The 24,510-nt window shown below is 45.2% G+C and overlaps 1 protein-coding gene across 2 annotated transcripts; it reads right to left on the bottom strand.

The window, feature by feature from the left end:
* Nucleotides 1-1,248: 1,248 nt before the first annotated feature.
* ythdc1 (YTH N6-methyladenosine RNA binding protein C1) lies at nucleotides 1,249-23,193 on the bottom strand. Of its 2 annotated transcripts, none has more exons than XM_030065172.1 (16): nucleotides 22,951-23,193; nucleotides 19,032-19,133; nucleotides 16,889-17,157; nucleotides 15,906-16,356; nucleotides 14,935-15,006; nucleotides 14,590-14,684; nucleotides 14,329-14,437; nucleotides 13,884-14,001; nucleotides 13,604-13,688; nucleotides 12,616-12,812; nucleotides 9,151-9,230; nucleotides 4,641-4,677; nucleotides 4,459-4,498; nucleotides 4,261-4,326; nucleotides 3,627-3,836; nucleotides 1,249-2,419 (listed from the first exon to the last, which is right to left on the bottom strand). In XM_030065172.1, the coding sequence occupies exons 1-16, from the start codon at nucleotides 22,976-22,978 to the stop codon at nucleotides 2,189-2,191; spliced, it is 2,190 nt and encodes a 729-aa protein (XP_029921032.1). In that variant the 5' UTR covers nucleotides 22,979-23,193; the 3' UTR covers nucleotides 1,249-2,188. The 2 variants fall into 2 exon arrangements, with proteins under 2 accessions (XP_029921032.1, XP_029921033.1); XM_030065173.1 differs by having other exon boundaries at nucleotides 15,906-16,353.
* Nucleotides 23,194-24,510: the final 1,317 nt, after the last annotated feature.

Raw genomic sequence — 24,510 nt, 5'->3', positions numbered from 1 at the left:
CAAACAGTGTGCGTGGCACTAATAGTAAGCTATACCTGCACAATGCAGGTATGCTATTAGCGGTGCACAGACTTCACGTTTGTTAGAAATATTCCGTTGTATCACAGACTTTGTTATAGCAGCCTACTTTTTTTTTTTTTCTTAAGGAAACCCCTTATATTATAACGGTGACTGTCACGGCATCCGAAGGTGATGATTGGACGGGAGCAGCCCGTGGTGATTCAAACACACTCCAAACGCCACTTATTCCCATTTAGAAAAAAAAAGATTTAACAAAAAAGGAGCAAACAAACATCAACAGAAATGGCTCCATAATTCTAGTTAAACTTCAAATGTAACAAACAATTATCTGAAACCACTGACAAGGAGCTCTAAGCAGCGTAAATAGTGGTCAAAATTGTCATGTAACCATGGTAACCACCGCCTGCTGCGTCACCCACACACACCTTCAGTCACCTGACTTCACCTCAGGCTTTACCTCCAATTCCTAGGCAACACTCCCATAAGGCTACTGAAGTTACATATTTCTAAACTAAAATTCATAATACTGAATGAATATATAGAATATAATGAGAGTCAGTGTTGACCTACGCATTCACTCGGTCAGCAGTTTTCTACCAGCTCTCCTCTCTCGCCTTATTTGCGGCCACAGTGTTGCTCTTAGCGTCAATTTTATTTTTAAAATGTTCATAGCTTTCCATGAGGACAAGCTGCTCCTCTTGTGTGAAATCTGCAGCCCGTGAACGGTCCATTTTTGGCGGAAGTAGAATCACATGAGGCCAAAACGCCTCCTTTTCTGTGAACGCACACAGAGCCCAAAGCTGACAGCCGGACTGAACAAACCTTGATGAGAACCGCCGTCGTGATACCACTTAACTTTGACTGGAGCTTTAGGTTTTGTTGAGCCTGAGAGTGAACACACAGCCTGGGGATGTGGAGCCTTCAGAGGGCAGCCCTCTGGTCTGAGTCTGGGGACGACGGGGAAAGAAGATTTTGCATGAAAATGTAGGAATATTCCTTTAAGTTATTCAAGCCAACATAGTAACATTAGCCACAGGAGCAGGCTGTCAGGCTGTCGAAGATGAAATTTGACCCTTGTGGCTTTCCGTACAGAACAATGAGGTGGAGCCTCTCTGTAAACACCATCGTCAAATCTGATTTCATATTTTTAAATACAAATAAATAAAACCAAAAACTAAACATGCAAGAAAATACAATTTAAAAAATGTGAAAGAAAAGCAAAGACGGTTTTGTTACTTTCCACTTTTATTTTGTGCAAAAACAACACAAGCCCCGCCCCTCCTCGTCCATTTGTCCAATGAGAAACGAGCATCAGCCATAACGTTGCCTCTTGTTTACAGTTTTTGTTTACAATAACACTGAGTAAACAGAAAACAAAAATAAAACAAGACTTCAAACAGGAAGTTGTGTATTTATCGTCTACCTTCAAAATAAAACAAACAAAAAAAAAAAAGTCTGTACAGTTGTTTTCTAAAGGAAACAAATAATTTTGCTTGGGATTTTATTGTTTTAAGTTTCATGAACATGATGGAAAAAGTACTGGGAATATCAAAATAAAAGCCCTCTCCTGACCCCAGCTTAAAGTTTTCCAGCTGAAAAAAAACCCCAAAAAACAAACAGAACGACATCAAAGGAAGTTGGCCCCGCCCCTTCCTGTTCACCTCCCTTTCAGTGTCAAGCTACTTTTATTTTGAAACGTACTCTTAACAAATTAAAAGTAGTTACTTCTATTTATGTATGTAGGAAAAACAAAGTGACTTTTCAAAATAAAGTTTCACCTTTATCTTCACGATGACAATAAAAATATAAAATAAAAAACAACAATCTAACCAAAAACAGACGTTTTCAAAGTAAAAGCAGTGAAAAAAACAGGTTTCTTCTGTTGACATCACACGAGGTTCCTGTCTTTTTTTTTTTTTTTTTTTTTTTTTTTACATTTCTGAGGTAAATAAAGTTCAAGTGACACCCCCCCCCCAACTAATTAAAAGCCGGCTTGGTTGCTAATCTTCTTTAATTCTACTTTTATTTTGAAGAAAACTACAGGTGAAAATGTGGCGACAGGTTCTGACCACTCAAAATCCTTTTATTTTGAAAGTTCATGATGACATCAACTTTACAAGACAACAACACATGAGAATTGGAAAATAAAAGCCCGGGCCGGGCGGCGTCAGCGGCGGTAGCGTCCCTGTCGCTCCTTGTCTCTCTCTCTCTCCCTGTCTCTCTCTCTGCCTCGCTCTCTCTCCCTCTCCCTCCTTCCTCCTCCTCCTCCTCCTCCTCCTCCCCCTCCTCCTCCTCCTCCTCCTCGCTCGCGCTCACGCTGCCGCTCGCGCTCACGCCGGCTGCTCACCACCGCCTGCGTGCGCCGCAGGAAGTCGTCCACACGCATGTCGTAGTCGTGCTGCATCGTGGGGAAAAAAGGACAAAAATTCATCTTTTTGTTTCAGAAACAGAAAAACAGAAACAGGGTTAAAAACATTAGAAACAAACAATGAACAAATAAATAACAACAATAATGAATTGAGACGTGACGCCAATTTTATTCAGAGGAGAAATTAAGACCTGTCAAAATAAAAGCCACCCATGGGGCTCAGTCATGTTCATTTATATTTGACATTACTCACTTCTACATATTTAATATTCCCAGTGTCTTTCTTGTCTTACAGGAATATAACTGATTTATTTATTCTTAAATTACTCATTATTTATGTATTTACTATTTATTTCATGATTTCTTATTGTTTGGTTGGGTTGTGCTGCGCTGCTTGATTCAGAACTCATTCTGCAGTCAGAAATCATTAATTTTATTTTTTGTTGTGTTTTTATAAAATGTGACAGGTCTTTTAAAGCGGTGGCCCCGGGAGGACGGTTGCTCCGGGACTCCATGGACTCTGTGGACTTTTAAAAAACATCTCAGGACACACTTGTTCAAACAGGCATTTTAATTCCTAATTGACTCAGGGCTGTTAGAAACTGACTGCACTTTATGCATTTATTGCATTTTTAATTGTTTTAATGTCATAAATGGTATTTTAACTGCATTCTAATTCTATTATGCACTGTAAGGCATTGAAAGTGTGAAAAGTGCTCTATAAATAAAATTTACTTACTTTTGTTTCATGAAAAGAAAGCTCTTGCATACGTGCACATTTTTTAAATATAATTTATTTTGTGCAATAATTACTCATATTCCTTGTAAGTTAATCAATTTGTATTTTTAAATTATTTTGCATGAATGTATTTCAAATGTTTGACTTCCATCAATAATGATTTTTATCCAAAATAAACTTTTAAAACCTGTGGTTATGATATATATTTGTCAGTTTTGGGGGTTTTGTCCAAATAGTTTTTACACAAGTTAAATCTGTGCGCCGCACAAAACTCCGTCCTGACAGAAACATTTATGATTCTCTTCCTGAAAAGTTCGATTTTTCTGTATCCAATTAAATATTTGAGCTCATCGTTTGTCATGCGGCGTTGGCGTGTAGTTTGGCGCAGGCAGCATTTGGTTTGGCGTTCAGCGTGCAGTTTGGCATGCAGTGTGTGGCGGCATGTGGCGTTTGGCGTGCAGTGTGCGGCGTGCGGTGGCGTGCGGCGTGCAGACGTACAGGGCTGGAGTTGAAGGAGCGTGTCTGCCGTTTGTCACGGAAGCGGCTGTCGTGCGGTGGCGGCGGCGCCTGCTGCTGCTGCTGCTGGTGGTGGTGATGATGATGATGGTGGTGGTAGGGCGGGGCCTGCGGAGGGGGCGGGGCCTGCTGGTGGTGGTGGTGGTGGTAGTACGGGTGGTGGGGGGGCGCGTCCACGCCCGGGTACGGGGCCTGAGACAAAGACAAAAAAAAAAAAAAAAACAAGTATAAGGAAACATTGCAAATATTAAAAAGTAATAAAATATTAAGTAATTAATTTATAAAACTTGTTTGATAACATACTTATAATAATATAAAGTACAAACAAAAATATAAACAAATTAAATGAGCAAAAACAAATGAAATTGGAGAAACTACAGTGAAATAATACATGAAAAAGAAGCAAAAAAATAAAACATACTCAAAATACTACTACTGTCATTATTATCATCATTATTATTGTTATTATTATTACTAATTACGATAACATCAACAATAATAATAATTATAATTATGACTGCAAATGAAAAATAAAATTCAAATAAAGACAAGATGGAAAGAAACACTGATTATTGACTCAGAGCAGATCAATAAAACTGATGAAGGTGGGCGGTACCAGCGCCTGCCAGGGGGCGGGGGGGCCGACGCCGTGGTGGTAGTCCCTCATGTAGTCGTTATACGACTGAAACACAGCAGACACGTCACATGACCAACCGCCGCCCGGTATGAAAACATGAAAACAGACAGGTCACATGACACGGGGAACTTCCCCATCAATAAATCAATAAAGATGAAAGAAACAATCAGGACTGACCCCGTTGAGGAAAACGTCTCGCCGCACGCCGGAGAACCTCCTGCCGGGACAAACACACGCTTTCAAAATAAAGCCACAAAAAAAACACGGAAACAGCAGCAATAAGAACATGCACGAGAAGAGAAACGCCGGGAAACAGTTTGTGGGTTTCTCTGGAAAGTTTCCAGGTGGTTTGGCCGCACCTGTCCACCGGCTGGCTCCGCAGGTCCTGGATGAACCCTGAGGAGACAAACAGAAATTACTGAGTTGCTCATCGCCCAGCCCCGCCCCGCCCCGCCCCGACTCCAGCAGATCAAACTCAGCCACAGGCAACGAGCCGCTGAGGCTTCAGCCCGAAAAAACAACAGACAGAAAATCAGTCATAACACGTTAAAACTGACAGGTCCAGTCTGCTCCGTCAAATTACTCAAAACACCTGGACAAAATATTTTTCATGACAATTTTAAACATTTAATGATGAAACATTAAAATCAGTCAAAGCAGTTTAAATATGAACATGAAATCCAAAGTAAAAGATGAAATGCAATAAGCACATTAAACTCTACAGGACCAGAACCCCGTCCCATCTGAGGACGTGCAGCAGCCAGCCAGCCAGGCCAGCCAGCCAGCCAGGCCAGCCAGCCAGCCAGGCCAGCAGGCCACCAGGCCAGCAGGCCACCAGGCCAGCAGGCCAGCAGGCCAGCAGGCCAGCAGGCCACCAGGCCACCAGTCCAGGCCACCAGTCCAGGCCACCAGGCCACCAGTCCACCAGGCCACCAGGCCACCAGTCCAGGCCACCAGTCCAGGCCAGCAGGCATGGGCGTAGTGGACGCGGGGTACACGGGGTACAGGGCGGACATGTCCCCCGCACTTTAACAGCCATTATGATAAATCAGTCAACAGACCTCTGAACAATTTGTCCCCCTCACTTCTAAAACGATGGCTACGGCCCTGCCACCAGGCACGACTGCTGACTGACTGACTAACTGACTAACTGACTGTGACTGACTGACTGTGGCTGACTGACTGACTGACTGACTGACTGTGACTGACTGACTGACTGTGACTGACTGACTGACTGACTGACTGTGACTGACTGACTGACTGACTGACTGTGGCTGACTGACTGACTGACTGACTGTGGATGACTGGATGACTGACTGACTCTGACTGACTGACTGTTGCTGACTGACTGACTGACTGTGACTGACTGACTGTGGCTGACTGGATGACTGACTGACTGATTGACTGACTGACTGTGGCTGACTGGCTGACTGACTGACTGATTGACTGACTGACTGTGGCTGACTGGCTGACTGACTGACTGTGGCTGACTGTGACTGCCTGACGGTGACTGACTGACTCTGACTGACAGTGACTGAATGACTGTGACTGGCTGACTGTGACTGACTGACTGTGGCTGACTGACTGACTGACTGTGGATGACTGGATGACTGACTGACTCTGACTGACTGACTGTTGCTGACTGACTGACTGACTGTGACTGACTGACTGTGGCTGACTGGATGACTGACTGACTGATTGACTGACTGACTGTGGCTGACTGGACGACTGACTGACTGACTGTGGCTGACTGTGACTGCCTGACGGTGACTGACTGACTGACTGACTGACGGTGACTGACTGACTGTCTGACTGAATGACTGTGACTGGCTGACTGTGACTGACTGACTGTGACTGACTGCCTGACGGTGACTGACTGACTGACTGACTGACTGACTCTGACTGACTCTGACTGACTGACTGACTGTGACTGACTGACTGTGGCTGACTGGATGACTGACTGACTGTGGCTGACTGGCTGACTGACTGACTGACTGTGGCTGACTGTGACTGCCTGATGGCAACTGACTGACTGTCTGACTGAACGACTGTGACTGACTGACTGTGGCTGACTGGCTGGCTGACTGACTGACTGACTGTGGCTGACTGTGACTGCCTGATGGCAACTGACTGACTGTCTGACTGAATGACTGTGACTGACTGACGGTGACTGACTGACTGTCTGACTGAATGACTGTGACTGACTGACTGACTGTGGCTGACTGACTGACTGACTGTGAATGACTGACTGTGGCTGACTGACTGACTAACTGACTGACTGACTGTCTGACTGAATGACTGTGACTGACTGACTGACTGACTGACTGTGACTGACTGACTGTGGCTGACTGACTGTGGCTGACTGGATGACTGACTGTGACTGACTGACTGTGGCTGACTGACTGTGACTGACTGACTGTGGCTGACTGTCTGACTAACTGACTGACTGACTGTCTGACTGAATGACTGTGACTGACTAACTGACTGACTGACTGTGACTGACTGACTGTGACTGACTGACTGTGACTGACTGACTGTGACTGACTGACTGACTGACTGACTGTGGATGACTGACTGTGACTGACTGACTGTGACTGACTGACTGACTGACTGACTGTGACTGACTGTGACTGACTGTGACTGACTGACTGTGACTGACTGACTGTGACTGACTGACTGTGACTGACTGACTGACTGTGACTGACTGTGACTGACTGTGACTGACTGACTGACTGACTGACTGTGACTGACTGACTGACTGACTGTGACTGACTGACTGACTGACTGACTGACTGACTGTGACTGACTGACTGACTGACTGACTGACTGTGACTGACTGACTGACTGACTGACTGTGACTGACTGACTGACTGTGACTGACTGACTGACTGTGACTGACTGTGACTGACTGACTGACTGTGACTGACTGACTGACTGTGACTGACTGTGACTGACTGTGACTGACTGACTGTGACTGACTGACTGTGACTGACTGACTGACTGACTGTGACTGACTGACTGACTGACTGACTGTGACTGACTGACTGACTGTGACTGACTGACTGACTGACTGTGACTGACTGACTGTGACTGACTGACTGACTGACTGACTGTGACTGACTGACTGACTGACTGACTGTGACTGACTGACTGACTGTGACTGACTGACTGACTGACTGTGACTGACTGACTGACTGTGACTGACTGACTGTGACTGACTGACTGACTGACTGACTGTGACTGACTGACTGTGACTGACTGACTGTGACTGACTGACTGACTGACTGACTGACTGACTGACTGTGACTGACTGACTGACTGACTGTGACTGACTGACTGACTGTGACTGACTGACTGACTGACTGAGACTGACTGTGACTGACTGACTGTGACTGACTGTGACTGACTGACTGACTGTGACTGACTGACTGACTGACTGTGACTGACTGACTGTACTGACTGTGACTGACTGAACCTGACTGGTGACTGACTGACTGACTGGACTGACTGTGAACGGACGTGACTGTGACGACTGTGACTGACCTGACTGTGACTGACTGACTGACTGACTGACTGTGACTGACTGACGACTGGACTGACTGACTGACTGGTGACGGACTGACTGACTGACTGACTGTGGACTGACTGACTGTGACCTTGACTGACTGACTGAGTGACTGACTGGGACTGACGTGACTGACTGACTGTGACTGACTGACGGACTGACTGTGACTGACTGTGACTGACTGACTGACTGTGACTGACTGACTGACTGACTTGGACGACTGACTGACTGACTGTGACTGACTGACTGTGAACTGACTGACTGTGACTGACTGACTGACTGACTGTGACTGACTGACGTGACTGACTGACCTGTGACTGACTGACTGACTGACTGTGACTGACTGACTGTGACTGGACTGACTGACTGTGACTGACTGACTGACTGTGACTGACTGACTGACGACTGTGACGACTGACTGACTGTGACTACTGTACTGACTGACTGCTGACTGTTACTGACTGACTGTGACTGACTGACTGACTGACTGACTGACTGACTGTGACTGACTGACTGGGACTGCTGACTGTGACTGACTGACTGACTGACTGTGACTGACTGACTGACTGCTGACTTGACTGGACTGACTGACTGACTGTGACTGACTGACTGACTGACTGACTGACTGACTGACTGACTGACTGACTGACTGACTGACTGACTGACTGACTGACTGACTGACTGACTGACTGACTGACTGTGACTGACTGACTGACTGACTGTGACTGACTGTGACTGACTGACTGACTGTGACTGACTGACTGACTGTGACTGACTGACTGTGACTGACTGACTGACTGACTGTGACTGACTGTGACTGACTGTGACTGACTGACTGACTGCTTCAGCTTCTACTATCAGGTTTGTGGGCCTTGACCTGCAGTGTCTCTGTCTGTCTGCCTGTCTCTCTCTCTGCCTGTCTGTCTCTCTCTGCCTGTCTGTCTGTGTCTGTCTGTCTGTCTCTCTCTGTCTGTCTGTCTCACAAACTTCAAACTGAATTGATTTTATGAGGAAAATTAATTAAATTAAAATAAACAAAAAAGTTTGTTGGATCTCAAATGTTTGGCTTTTTAAATTAAACCTGTCAAAATAAAAGCCTTTTCATCAGTTAGTCAAACTCAAGTTCATTTTTTTCTTTGTTTCTCTTTTAAAACTCACTTTTCGTGTGTGTGTGTGTGTGTGTGTGTGCGTGTGTGTGTGTGTGTGTGTGCGTGAGTGTGTGTGTGTGTGTGTGTGTGTGCGTGCGTGAGTGTGTGTGTGTGTGTGTGTGTGCGTGAGTGTGTGTGTGTGTGTGTGTGTGGTACCTTGTCTCTGAGGGAAGTCGGGCTGGTAGTCGAGGCGCGCTCGCTTCCGCCCGCTGATGTCGTACTCTTCTGGCCGACGCCTACGTAAACAAGCATAGTGAGACGCACACACACACACACACACCAACGCAGAGGCCACGCCCACCTCATTCAGTATTCATGAGGGAGCCGGCTGCGTTAGCTTAGCACCTCCGCTAACCCCACATCTAGCTAACGGCTGTTCCAGGATCACGTCCAAATTCAATCACATTTTCATTTCTTTAAGTTATTTTCTATATTTTTTCTGCAAATTATTGATGATGACATTAACGCAACATAAAAAAATAAAAACACTATAGAGGCAAATAAATGTAACATCATATGTTAATGTTTAATTACAGAAAATATAATTTTAATGACTGAGTTTTTTATCTTTAATTCTAATTTTATTTCAATGAACTTTTTCAAGGCAGAACGAGGACAACTGTGTGTGTGTGTGTGTGTGTGTGTGTGTGTGTGTGTGTGTGTGAGAGTGTGTGTCTGTGTGTGTGTGTGTGTGTGTGTGTGTGTGTGTGTGTGTGTGTGAGTGTCTGTGTCTGCTCCATGTCCAATAAGGAGCTGTAAAAACCGCTGACACTGAGAAAAGCCCCGGGGGCCCGGGGCCCGGGTGGTCAGCAGAACGGGACGGGCTCCGCGGGCCCGGCTTCAGACGCGGCGCGGCGCGCCTCGCGGGGCCCGTAACCTCGACGCTGGGAGACGCTGGACAGGGAGGGGCCGGCAGGTAAGTTTTTTTCGCAGGACAGCGAGGGACTGGCGGCCCCGCTCGTTCTGCCTTGAAGGTGAATTTGAAAGTCGGGAGTTTCCCTGTCGCCTCCTCAGCCAATCATTTCTTTCTATGATCATTTGATCAGCTGATCATTTCCATGACGACCACCAGCCTGCTGGGCCAATCAGCTGCAGAAGCCTCTCTCTCTCCATTCACTGTCTACCTCACTCTACCATCTCTCTGACTTTTATTTCACTCTTCTTTTCCTTAACATCACATTTACTCCTATTCCTCTCATTTTACTTTAAATTACTTTCTCTTGTTTTGTTATTACCATCATCAATATTATCATTTACAGAAAGGAATTTTACTAAATATTTAATATTAAATATTCATTATTTTAAATCACCAAATATATAAATGTATTCATTTTTAAACACTTTTGTAATTAATATTAAATCTAATTAGTAAATTAATACTACTAATAACTTGTTTGTCATCATCCTGGAAAAACCGTTAAAATTCAGTTCCACACTAGAAACCAGCCACAAACATTTCCTACAGTCTGTTAAAAAAGCAAATTCATTTTCAAATATTCCAACATGAAGAACATACCGCTCTGTCGCAGGGGGGGGGGAGGTGGGTGGTTGTGAGGGGGGGGGCAACCAGATTTACGAAGAATTTTAGAAAAAAAATGAAAAAGGAAAAAGTTCATCTCAAAGTCCAGCTTTTCTCTTTTCCTCTTATTTTTTTCCCTTTTTTATTTTTTTTTTTCAATACCTGAGAGGAGGGGGGGGCAGAAAGTGATGATGCAGATGTAGTCCCGTCAATCAAACACAAAGCCCCGCCCCCTCCGACATAAGCCCCGCCCCCTCTCATAGAAACCAGTCTTTCTCAGGAGAAATTTAAAACACTTCCTTCCCTCCCTCTTTTTAATTTGCTCAGTTCTTTATTTGAAAGAAGGGGGCGGGGCTTCTCTCCCTCTCTCTTTTCCGATTGGCTCCTTCGTTTCCGGCCAGAAAGAGAGGGAGATTTTTCAAATTTTAAAAACTTTTTGCAGTCCATTTGTCACCTGTTTTTTTTTTTTTTTTTTAACACATCACTGTGTGTGTTGGGGTGGGAGCGGGGGGGGGGGGGTGTATTTAAAGGGTTAACCTTGCAGTCCGTTCTACTGGTGGGGGAGGAAAAGGGGGCGGGGCTTCTGAGGCTTTTATTTTCACAGTTCCATGATTTTTTTCAAGTTAAAAGTCCATTTAAGTCCATTTTAAAACTTTTTTAAACCTTACCAGTCCACAGTCCATGGCCACACCCCTTCCCCGCCCTCATCTCTTGGCCCCGCCCACTCCCTCCCCTCTGACATCAACCAAACCAACAGGAAGTGACATCATTCGAGCAGTCCAGTCCAGGCAGGATATTTTTTCTTTTTAATATTTCACCCTTCTCTTTCTTTTTTCGCCATTCATTACGAAGCTAACTCGATCGCCTCCCTCTCCCCCTGTCGGCCAATCAGAGTCCAGCAAGCAAAGTCCTAGAAAAACCAGCAATTGCTCCTTTTTTCCTCTCCTCGTTCAACTTTTTCATCTTCCTGTTTCTTTAATTACCCAGAAGTCCAAACTAAAAAAATGTTAAAAATGAAAACAAATGGAAGATTTTTTGCGATCAGCCACCAGGGGGCGAAACTCCTGTGAAGAAAAAACCTTTGAAAAGGGGAAAAATATTAATTTCAAATCAATGTACAAACTCAAATTCTTTTAGGCAGCAGAGCTAGGAAAGTATTAGCTTAGCCAGCTAGCAGCTCAGTGTAAACAAACCGTTTCAGCCTTGGCCAATCAGGGACTTGCTCAGCTACAGAACCGCCCTGCCACCGAAGATGCACCAACTGGGAAAAGACCTCACTCTCGGCCGGAAAAAAAATCTGCAAATCCAAACTGACACCTACGTTCCTTCAATGTCAAAGATGCAAACTGACGACAGACCACCCACTTAGTAACGCAATTCCAAACCAAGATTTTTTTTTTTTTTTTTTTTTTTGCAAACCAGCGACAGACCTCCTGCTCAGCTGGAAAATCCAAACCATAATATTGTTTTTCAAAGGTGCAAACTAGGGAGAGAGCTCTTACTCAGTAGGGAAAACTAAACCATTTTTTTCTCATCAAAGATGCAACCTGGGAAGACCTCCTACTTGGCTGGAAAGTCCAAACCAGGAAATACTCTGGAACAGACCTCACGCTCAGCTGGAAACATCCAAACCTAGAAATTTTTTTCATCAGAGATGCAAACTGGGCACAGACCTCCCACCTGGTCAGGACAATCCAAAAAAAAAAAAAAAAATTTGTTGTCAACCTGAGAAAAAAAACAGTCCAACTCGGTTGGCATAATCCAAACTGAGAATTCTCTACTTTGCAAAATATGCGATCTGGGGACAGACCTCTTACTCGATCTGGAAAATCCAAACCAAGAATGATTTTGTTGTCAAAGATGCAAACCAGTGACAAACCTCCCACTCGTATGGAATGTCCAAACCTAGGATTTTTTTTCCTCCCTCAAAGATATAAACTTGGGACAGACGTCCCACTCCTTTGACAAAATCCAAGCCAAAATTCTTTTACTCTCTTTTTTAGCCCCCGTCGTCGTAAAGTGAAAGAACAAAGTGCCGGCGTTTCCCGGGATGTTGTCCTGTGATGTCACCGGAAGCGGGAGGAGAAGTGGGAGGGGCTAACCTGCCCGGGTCGCGGTGCGGTGGCCGGCCGCGTGGTCGTGGTGGCGGTGGTTCCGAAGACGAGGCAGCGCCGCGTCCACCGCCTCCATTTCCACGGCGATGATGGTGGCGCACTTTGCGCGCCGCCTGCTGCACATCAGCACTCTCGTCCAATGGGAAGAGGGCACAGAGCTGGGCACCGACGTCCGGTTGGATCTCCTGGAGAAGAAGAGAGAGGCAAATATAATTTTTATTGTTATTAACAGTTAGGGCTGAAAGATTTATCGTTTTCTGATCGAAATTGCGATTTCAGACAGTGCAATCTTGAGATTGCAAAAGCTGTGTTTTTTTGCAGCGCTCCTGACTGACCCAGGATCTGTTGTGTCGACTATTTTACACATACATGCCGGCTCCCTACCATCCTGCCATCATGCCCTGTCAAGCTGACAAATCAGAAGCAGCATGCTGCACGTGGACAGGTCACGCTAACCAATCAGAAACAGCCATTGTCCAGGCAACGGAACACACGCTCAGTAACAACAAGCTGGTGTCCCTAAATAACGTGTTTTGAAATGGCTTCAGCTGAACCAGAGGCGGAGTCAGGGGATTTAATCCCAAAACAGCAGCACGTCGGTCATATGGGAGTATTTCAGGTTTCAGACTGCAGACGTGCACCAGAAACAGGTTCTGTGCAGAGCCTGTCGAACATTCAGCGGCAACACAACCAACTGAAGTTACAGCTTCGTTTGCTGTGTGACTCGGGCCCCGCGAGGCGCCCGTCCCGTCCTGCTGACCCGGCCCCGTATGACAGGAGCACCGGCAGACACCGGGAGGTAACCTATCGTTACCTATCGCAATATCTGCCAGAAAAATCGCAATTAGATCTGTTCCTAAAATCGTTCAGCCCTATTAACAGTCATGCAGAAATTTAATTGAGATGGCGTACATAATAAAGAAAATATTTGACTTAATGCCCTGTCAAAGTAAAAGCTGTGGGTTTCGCGGTTTACCTGTCCGTCACGTCCAATCTTCACGGGCTTGTGTTCGTTCCAGGGATTGGACAGATGAGCCGTCTTCGTGAAGGGAAGTTCCCGCCTACAGGAAGTAAATATATATTTCAATATATTTCAAATATTACATGGATGGAAAAAATATGTAGAAGAGAGCGAGCAAAAATAAAATTAAAAATGCAAAGTACTAAACACATAATTATATATACATATAATAAATATAGTAAATAGTGTCTAGTTTTAATACTGATGATTGAGGAGCGAGCGGAGGGCCACTCACCTGCAGAGCCAGTCGATCTTGAAGACTCCGCCCAGCATTTTGGCGTTCATGCCGGCAGGAAGCACCCAGTGGATGGGCGAGCCGCCGTGATGCGACTCGGACGCCAGCCGAGCGAAGCCTGGACACGCAAACAACAACAAAACAGAAACGTGAGTGTGTGGGCGTGTCCAAAAGAGCCTTCAGCCAATCAGAACCTTGACCTTAACTCTGGTGGGTTTCAGGGTAACGCAGCGGCGGTCCGCCATGTTGGATAAAATTCATCAAACAACAGTTTGAGGTTTCAGGTTTATTCATTTTCTACTGAACTCTTGTCGATATTTATTGATCAGCTGTGGTTCTGGCACCACTTCCAGTGCGGGAGTTACGGGCCAAAACATGACTGTGTGTGTGACGGGACAGCGCCCCCTGCTGGTGACACAGAAAACACAACAGAATAAAAACACACCTTGGAATTTGCCGCTCTCGCGCACGGAGAACACCAGGATGACGCTGCGAGCCGAGCGGAACGCCGCGTTCAGCTTCTTCTCATTGACCGGCAGAGTGGACCACACACCCTGCACACACACACACACACACACACACACACACACACACACCTTAAAAATATAACCACAGTATATAAAAAATCACGAAAAATAATGAAACAGGGTTTCGTTAACAGTAAAACGACGAGAGCGTTAGTTGGGAAACAGGAAGTGGGCGGGACCTTGGCCTTGGCCAGCGACACGTTCTCATGGTTGTTGCTCTTGATGAGGAAGAAGCGAGCGTCCCGCAGGATGTAGCGCAACTTACTGCTCTGGTCTGCACACACACACACACACACACACACACACACACACCAGGAGTTACATCACAAGACATCTGACAACAGTAAAGATACAAAAAAGTTTTTTAAAAAGTACAACCTAATAACAGAAAATAAAACAAAACAAAATGAAAACACTCAAAGAAAATAATGAAAAACAAAAAACATACTGTGTGGTTATTTTTGAATGTGTTCAGTGTGTGTGTGTGTGTGTGTGTGTGTGTGTGTGTGTGTGTGCGTGTTTACTCTCGATGCCTTTGCGGACGGCTCGGACGGCTCGGACAGACGAAGACAGCTTCTCCCGCTTCTTCTCAGAGCCTAAAGAAAAAATTAAATCATTCAATTAAATTATTATTATTGTTGATTAATACAATTTGATTATTTCTTTTTTATTCATTTTAAAAAATGTTTCCTTAAACAGATTGATTGCTTTTAATGAAGCTTTTTTTTATTAAGTATTTTAGAAACTTCATTTTTATGAATTCTTAATTGCAATTGTTGTAAAATTTCTTAAATGTAATTTTTTTTTTTTTTTACATTTAATTAAAAAAAAAATACTTCCTTGCATTTTTATTAATTTTGGATGAATTACTACAGTTTAAAAATATTTTTAATTCATATCTGTTAAATATTTTTTGCAAATATATATTTTTAATGTTTGTATTTTGTACATAACATTTTTCAAAAGGCTGCATGTTTTTTGTTGGCATTATTTCCATCAAATCGCTCTCCAAGCCCTCTCCTGTTCAAAGTTTTTACTAAATTCTTGTATTTATTTCCTATGAGTGGAAATTTTAAAATGTAGAAATAAATGCAAAAATGATTTTACTTTGATTTTAATTAAAAACTTAAACTAAAAACTATTTCATTTTTATTCACTTCATTTTTTTTATTAAATGTTTCTTTTTTCGTTTTCCAAGCACTTCTCTAATTTATTTTTCCAAATGATTTAATACTAACCCTAACCCTAACCCTAACCCTAACCCTCCTTGACGTTATAATTAAACCCTGTTCATGTCACTACATGATTAATGCCATAATAATGTTTTAAAATATGCATTTCTATTTTTCATATTTTATATTGGTAAACAATATAGCAATATTTTACAGTTCTTCAAATTATTTTTCCAAATTCTCCTTAGTGAATGTTTATATTTTTCCCCATTTAAAAACATTTTCCTCAGATGTTTAAAGCGCTCCGAGGTCCCTCCTCTCACCTGAGGCGTCGGAGGCAGAGCTTCTCCCTGACTCCTCCTCCTCGTCTTCGTCCTCCTCCTCCTCGGAGAAGCTGACGGACGAGGCGGAGCGCGACTCGCCGGCCTCACTGCGCGTGTCGTAGTCGTTGGCCTCCCGCCGCTCGTACACCTCCTCCTCTTCCTCCTCCTCTTCCTCCTTCACTTCCTGCTCCTCCTCTTCCTCTTCCTCCTCCTCCATCACTTCCTCCTCCTCCTCCTCCTCTTCCTCCTCGTCCTCCTCCTCCTCTTCTTCCTCCTCCTCCTCCTCGTCGGCGTGCGAGGGAGCTGGGGAGGCGGAGCTTCCTGTTTCCTGCTCCTCTGAAGCCGCCGCTACGTCCCGCTCTTCCTCGTCCTCGTCTGATTGGTGGTGGCGGTTGTCGTCATGGTGGCGGGAGGGGGAGGGGCTAGAGTGCCTCTCATCACGCCGGAGCTTCTGGGTAACAGTAATGCAGATAAACAATCAAAATAAACAATGTAATTTGATTCAAAAATTATTCTTAAATATAATATTATCACACACACACACACACACACTCACAGATGTAAACCTAACCCTGCTGCTGTGAGCATCACTGTTTACATGCTAATCCTGTCCTTTTTAAAATGCAGTTACTTAGGAATGAATGGGAACCAGTCAAAGTACTGAAGAAGAGCTGAACTGATGGAGTATCAATAACATCCCTTCTTCAGCGTGACTACTGTACATGTGCGTAAATAATTCAGAAATTAAAAATACAAAACATTAATAGTAAATAAAAAGCTTGTATAATAAACACTGAATTGGAAACTAAATTTAAAAAGCAAAAACTAATTAAGAAAAGAAACTGACTGATAAAATAACTAATAAATTAAAAATAACAACATAAATCAATAAAAGTACAGAAAACCACATAATAAAAATAAAATCCTTGCTCTTTTAAAAGACAAAATAAGTGAGATATAAAGAAAACAGTCAGCATGCTGACCTCTGATTGGCCGACGCCTCCCTCTGCTCGCCGCTCGCCATCTCGACGACGAGCATCATCTCCATGGCGCCGCCGCCCTTTCCGGTCGTCATAGTAATCCTGCCTGTAGCTGCCGCTGCGATTGCCCGCCGTCTTTTTTCCACCAGATGACGAAGACGGAGGAGGAGGAAGGGCTCTCTTATTGGACGACGAGGACGAGGAGGTGTGGCCGGAGGGGCGGAGCCTCTTCAGGTCCTGGCTGTCAGAGCGATCGCTCTTCCTCTTCGTCCCTGAAAAGAGGAGGAGGCATCTGATTGGACGAGAGATCGCGGTCTCCCTCCCCCACAAGGTTGCTTACCCCAAAACAATTCATGATGTTCTGTTCCAGTCCATCCAGTCCTAACCCGAACCCTAACCCAGTCCTAACCCTCTAACCCTAACCCTCTAACCCTAACCCTCTAACCCAGTCCTAACCCTCTAACCCTAACCCTAACCCTCTAACCCTCTAACCCAGTCCTAACCTTCTAACCCTAACCCTCTAACCCAGTCCTAACCCTCTAACCCAGTCCTAACCCCCTAACCCTAACCCTCAAACCCAGTCCTAACCCTCTAACCCTAACCCTAACCCTCTAACCCAGTCCTAACCCTCTAACCCTAACCCAGTCCTAACCCTCTAACCCTAAACCTAACCCTCTAACCCAGTCCTAACCCTAACCCTGTAACCCTGTAACCCTAAACCTAACCCGCTAACCCAGTCCTAACCCTAACCCTCTAACCCAGTCCTAACCCTCTAACCCAGTCCTAACCCTAACCCTCTAACCCAGTCCTAACCCTAACCCTCTAACCCAGTCCTAACCCTCTAACCCAGTCCTAACCCTAACCGTCTAACCCAGTCCTAAGCCTAACCCAGTCCTAACCCTAACCCTCTAACCCAGTCCTAACCCTAACCCTCTAACCCAGTCCTAACCCTCTAACCCAGTCCTAACCCTAACCGTCTAACCCAGTCCTAAGCCTAACCCAGTCCTAACCCTAACCCTCTAACCCAGTCCTAACCCTAACCCAGTCCTAACCCTCTAACCCAGTCCTAACCCTAACCCAGGGTATTCAATTAAAATTCAAAGAGGTCCAGTTACTAAAATTTCCTGCCTTACAATGTCTAAATTTTAGACATTATTGATTGTTGATTATTGATCCACATCCTATGAGGCATGATGGTTTAGAAATGGCTGCAGGCAGAATGAACATGTGTTGGTCCGTCCATTCATCTTTAAATGTTCGGTTTTCACTCTCTACTTTTCTCATTTTGGAGCCGTTTTCTCATCTCATTTCCTCTCTTCCGCTATTCTCTGGCGCTGAAAGGTAAACAATCGATATGATTGGCTTGGCTATTGATGACGCTCGTGTCGTATTCAGGGGCTTTCACATAGCGTGTGGTTTGGGCCGCGCTCTGCGTGATAAATGTATGACTACACTGCATTTTCTTCACAAGAGTAGTGCAAGTCTCATGATGTCAATCATGTAGATCTGTAAATGCACACGCCTCCCGTCCGTGTAGAGAATCATTTGCTTCAGTTTACAGCAGCACTGGGTGGAAAGCAGAAACATCATGTATATGTGGCAGTTTGTAAACACAGCTGGTGATCTCTCTCTGCATGCTGGGCCTGCAGTCTGCTGTCCCACAGCTCTGCACACACACACACACACACACACACACACACACACACACACACACACACACACACTGACGCTCTCCTCCACTGCTGTCCTGCCGTTCGGCCAAATCCAGATTTTTTTCAGATTCCAATATTCTCTCCCATTGGACGGGCCGAGGTGATGTCACAGGGCCCAAGTTAAAAAATTTTCAAACTGGGCGCACTGCTCTGCACCGAGCTGGCTGGTGCCAGCGCCCGTGTGCACTGCGCCCAGTTTGAAAATTTTTTAACTTGGGCCCCGCGCCCCGCGATCACATACACAATGAATGGCTGCCGGTCGAGCGCTATGTGAAAGCCCAATTTACTAGATTAGCTGTGCATGCAGTCTGCAGCCGCGACCATCAGAGAAAAAATAACAACAAATGATTTATTTAACAATATTAGAACTGTCACTGGGTCCGTGCCCGGACCGCGGTCCACCAGCTCTAGAGAGACAGAGAGACACTTCTTACCTTTCTTATCTCCGACATCGCGCTCACTCTCAGGGTTGTAGAGCTCATCATCCTGGTCTGGAGCTTCAGTCAAAATGTCCTCCAGCACATTCAGCTCCCCTTCTGCAACAAGAGAGCCTTCATCAAACATCTCCACCTTCTGCAGCAGCATCAAACATCTCCACCTTCTGCTGCTGCATCAAACATCTCCACCTTCTGCAGCAGCATCAAACATCTCCACCTTCTGCATCATCAAACATCTCCACCTTCTGCTGCAGCATTAAACATCTCCACCTTCTGCTGCTGCATTAAACATCTCCACCTTCTGCTGCTGCATCAAACATCTCCACCTTCTGCAGCAGCATCAAACATCTCCACCTGCTGCTGCATCAAACATCTCCACCTTCTGCTGCAGCATTAAACATCTCCACCTTCTGCATCAAACATCTCCACCTTCTGCTGCAGTATCAAACATCTCCACCTTCAGCATCAAACATGTCCACCTTCTGCTGCAGCATCAAACATCTCCACCTTCAGCATCAAACATCTCCACCTTCAGCATCAAACATCTCCACCTTCTGCTTCATCAAACATGTCCACCTTCTGCATCAAACATCTCCACCTTCTGCTGCAGCATCAAACATCTCCACCTTCAGCATCAAACATCTCCACCTTCTGCTTCATCAAACATCTCCACCATCTCCTGCATCAAACATCTCCACCTTCTGCTGCAGCATCAAACATCTCCACCTTCTGCTGCAGCATCAAACATCTCCACCTTCTGCAGCATCAAACATCTCCACCTTCTGCTTCATCAAACATCTCCACCTTCTCCTTCATCAAACATCTCCACCATCTCCTGCATCAAACATCTCCACCATCTCCTGCATCAAACATCTCCACCTTCTGCAGCATCAAACATCTCCACCTTCTGCAGCATCAAACATCTCCACCTTCTGCTTCATCAAACATCTCCACCTCCTCCTTCATCAAACATCTCCACCATCTCCTGCATCAAACATCTCCACCTTCTGCTGCAGCATCAAACATCTCCACCTTCTCCTGCATCAAACATCTCCACCTTCTCCTGCATCAAACATCTCCACCTTCTGCTGCAGCATCAAACATCTCCACCTTCTGCTGCATCAAACATCTCCACCTTCTGCTGCAGCATCAAACATCTCCACCTTCTGCAGCATCAAACATCTCCACCTTCTGCAGCATCAAACATCTTGTCGACAGTGACGAGGCCAGATATTGTCAGAAACATCAGCAGTACGGTGGTACAGAGTAATTTCGGTCTTCTCCTGGTTTTAGCTGCATCACAGTAGAGTGATGTGATCTTCTGGACGTGTTATTGTGTTGTAGCTGTTTCTCTGTGGCTCCACCTGCCTGCTCACCATCTGCACATCACTGATGACCACTTAGTTAGTCTGTTGTGTCTAAGTGTCTCATGAAAACACCAACGATCATCAGCTGTGGTATCTGAGTTTGTGCTGTCGCGTTTTCACATTAATATCATTCATTCATTCATCTTCTAAACCGCTTATCCTCACTAGGGTCACGGGGGGTTGCTGGAGCCAATCCCAGCGCTCATAGGGCGAAGGCAGTGAGACACCTGGACAGGTCGCCAGTCCATCGCAGGGCAGACAGACAAACACTGACATTCACACACACAGTCACACCTAGGGGCAATTTAGCTTCTCCAATTCACCTGACCTGCATGTCTTTGGATGGTGAGAGGAAACCCACGCAGACACGGGGAGAACATGCAAACTCCACACAGAAAGGACCCTGGGTGGGAATCGAACCCAGGACCTTCTCACTGTGAGGCAACAGTGCTAACCACTGCACCACCGTTAATATCACAATTCTTTAATTTTTTTAATTAGATTTTATTAATATTGCTGAATGGGTTTACAGATATTGGTATCATATCAAACCAGTTGGTGCCAAGCATGTCATGCTAGGTTGTCGCTGATGAGGGAAAATCTGTTATGTCTGTTTCCAGCAGGGTCCCTTGACCTCTGACCTCCAGCTGTGTGAATGAAAATGGGTTCTCTCCCCTTTGCAGACACGCCCACCTTCTGCTAATCCCATGCAGTTTGGGCCCCAAAGCCTGCAGTCCACATGTGTTCTTGTGGCCTGTTGTAAAATGGTGGCTCTGTCCCAATTCAAAGGCTGTACTCTACCTAGGTCGTATTTGTAGGCTGCTTACGTCACAGCGGCGCGACGAGTGCTGTCCCAATTCAGTTTTACCGCGCAGGGTCCTGCAAATGCAGCAGACAGGTCCAGCCTATTTTTGACTAATTTGCAGGAAACACCTCCACGATGCTTCACGGCCGACATCACAGCCTACTTCCCATGGTACCTTTCGGTCCAGTTGAATTTCTGGATCAGCCTCCATAGCTGGAATTATGAAGCATGTTTTAGACCGTCTTAATGTTTATATCATGACGTTTTGATAAGTTTTCATGCCTATAATTACCACCATAGATTCGGTTTAGCTGTTAACTGTATCCCAACAACGCCTGGAAATGCAAGTTTAGTTAGATGAGTTAGACAGGCATTTTGCACGATGTTTCCATAGCAACCATCAGCACATCAGGTACGTTACAATGTAGCCATGTGTACAATTACTTTAATTGGGAGAGGTGAAGTGTAACAATTATCTTAATTTTCTGCATCTTCACCAAGACAAAATAAAATAAAATACATAAAACTACAGAATCCATGTTGTCCATCTTGAGAGCGTTGAAGCTGCTTATCGTTTGGTTTCATGCACAAGTGTTCACCGACACACCTCCCAAACCTGCTTCGGCATTTTACGCTGCTTCACTCGAATGCGCTTCGGGAAGCCTCGATAATAATGACGTAGGAATCCTCCGCAGGCTACACCGTCCCAATTCACTAAACTTTTAGCTCCGGTAAACTTGGTATCGGCACCTACGTCGGACGCCTCCTACGTGGGCACCGTGGGCTGCGACCTAGAAGTCATCGAGCCCTTCGATTGAGACAGACCCGGTGTGTGACCCGCCCACCTTCTGCTAATCCCATGCAGTTTGGGCCCCAAAGCCTGCAGTCCACATGTGTTCTTGTGGCCTGTTGTAAAATGGTGTGTGTGTACAGACTGGGGCCTAAACAGTCTTGGAGCTGCATCAGTTGCTTTGACTGGAAAGCTGAGACTCTTGTGGATTCAATGAGCCACATGACCTATAATGACCTCTAGAATAATCACAGACTTATCAAACTTTACATCATCAAACCTGGGTACTTGATTTTGTCCATATTACCCAGCCCCGAGTCTCAGGTATTATTATGCTGTTTCTGTATGAAAGATTGATTTTCACTGCACTTAAAATTGTGAACCTAAAGTCACATCGTAATTCGTGTCACAATCCAGGGATTTGGTCTAAATATGGAGGTACACAGGTCTGTCCACACCGTGCAGGTGTCCCGCATCCCGGGATAAACACGCCTGTTTCCGCGGTGTGAGCCGGGCAGGTGACCCGTCCGGCCCCGCGGGGTCAGCCTGCTGCCATGGAGCCGACAGGCTGCAGGGTTTCATCCCAACCAACACCTCCACCAGGTGACTTCACTGACCACCTCACCTCCACACAGAGAGGCGGGACTAATCAGTGAAGTCACCTGGTGCAGGTGTTGGTTGGCACCTGAGCTCCAGCCCGTGAATCCGTGCGCGCGGCGTTCAGCGCGGAGCCTGGCCGCGGCGACGCGCCTCACGGAGCGGACAGGTAACACACCACGCCGCGTGGCTAGCCGCCCGGTTAGCTAGCACACATTAGCATGTCTGTCAATAACGCTGAAGCTGTTATTGATCTGAAGGAGAAAGCAGAAGCACACCGAGAGGAGCTAACGGCTAACGGCTAACGGCCGCTAACGGCTAACGGCCGCTAGCCGCCGCGCTGCTCGCGCTGCTTACCTTTGTCCTCGCGCCGCTCGGCCGCCATCCCGCCGCTGTGACGTGCTCGTTGTCTCGCGGCCTCGCGCAGTACCGTAAACAAAACAACAACACGTCCTTCTGGGTGTTTATTTGTTTATTTGAATCGATGAATCCGCTGCAGCGAGAAAATGGCGAACGGGGCTTTTATTTTTTGTTGTTTTTTTCCCCCATCCAAGCTCCACTGCTACCCACAATTCAGCGCAGGGAGACTGACGTCACTTCTGCTTCCTGCTTTTCCATCCTTTTTTTTTTTTTTTTTTACAACGTGCAGCCATTGTTACTGCCATGGGTTAGAGGAAGAGACAAAACATCAACACAAACAAAGAGAGAAAAGAAAACACCAAAAAAGCAAAACAAAACATAAAACCAGGGGACAGAGGAGATACATAAAGAGATGCACGATGATATATATATATATATATATATATATATATATATATATATATATATGCACTCATCAATTTTTATAATATCTTTCCAAGAAAGAGCCAGTTTTTAGAGCCTTCTTGCTTTTAAGTCCATCAATAGTCATGCAGTATTCCTCCAGTTCATTTAGGAAGTGATCAAAACTGGGTTTGGAGTCAGTCCATTTTTTCTTATGAATGTGAAATTTTCCTAGAAAAAGCAGTAGCTGTACAAAAAAAAAAAAAAGTCTTTTTCTTTTTGATTTTCTTCAAAACAAATAAAAATGTCTTTTTCTTTTAAGTTGATTGCTTGTCCAGTTTTCCTGTTAATGTAGTTTTGCACATCCCTCCAGAACCTTCGAGCATACATACACTGATAAAACGATGGCAAATGGTTTCTAACTCAGATCCACAGAAAACACAAGAATACTCAATATTAATGTTAAACCTCTCTAAGGTTTTCTTTGCTGGATATATTTTATGCATTATTTTAAACGAAACCTCTTTAACTTTATTATTTTTTATAGTATAGTGTTTTATTCTTATATTGAATATTCTTGTTATTCCAAATGAAGTATCTTGTTGGAGAGAAGTTATGCTTGTACTCCAGTTTCCAGGCCAGCAGCGCTTGTTTATGAAAGTTAGCTAATTTAACAGGTAATTTCTCAATCTTATAATCACACTTTAACAGAAACTGTAAACCACCTCCGGCTTGTCCCACGTGGAGCCACTGCGTGAAGTCAAGCTGGCGGCGAGCCCACGTGACACGACGGGACCGCTTCAAAATAAAATCCTGATATTGTGATAAACATGTTTGCTGCGAGCACGCGCGTGTGGCGTGAAATGACCAACCCCGCGAGGAACTTGGTTCTCACTTTTCAGTTTAGTTCCTTGTTTTTATTCAAAAACAAAAATAAAACTGCAACAAAGTACGGAGTCCCCAGAGGGTCACAGCGAGATTTTTTGTGTGTTCCCTCACAGTTGTCCCGTCACTGCGCTGGGTTCCCTCACAGTTGTCCCGTCACTGCGCTGGGTTCCCCCCGTCCCGTCAGCCGACCCGAGGCCTGGCCCTGCAGCTGGTTTGGGCTTAGCAAGGTCACTTCAGGTTAACCCTGCTGGGTTTTCTCTACTATAA

This window comes from Myripristis murdjan, chromosome 12, assembly GCF_902150065.1.
Source record: "Myripristis murdjan chromosome 12, fMyrMur1.1, whole genome shotgun sequence".
NCBI classification, from domain to species: domain Eukaryota; kingdom Metazoa; phylum Chordata; class Actinopteri; order Holocentriformes; family Holocentridae; genus Myripristis; species Myripristis murdjan.
Note: the sequence above shows the minus strand (reverse complement) of the source record. Positions and strands in the feature narration are given on the sequence as shown.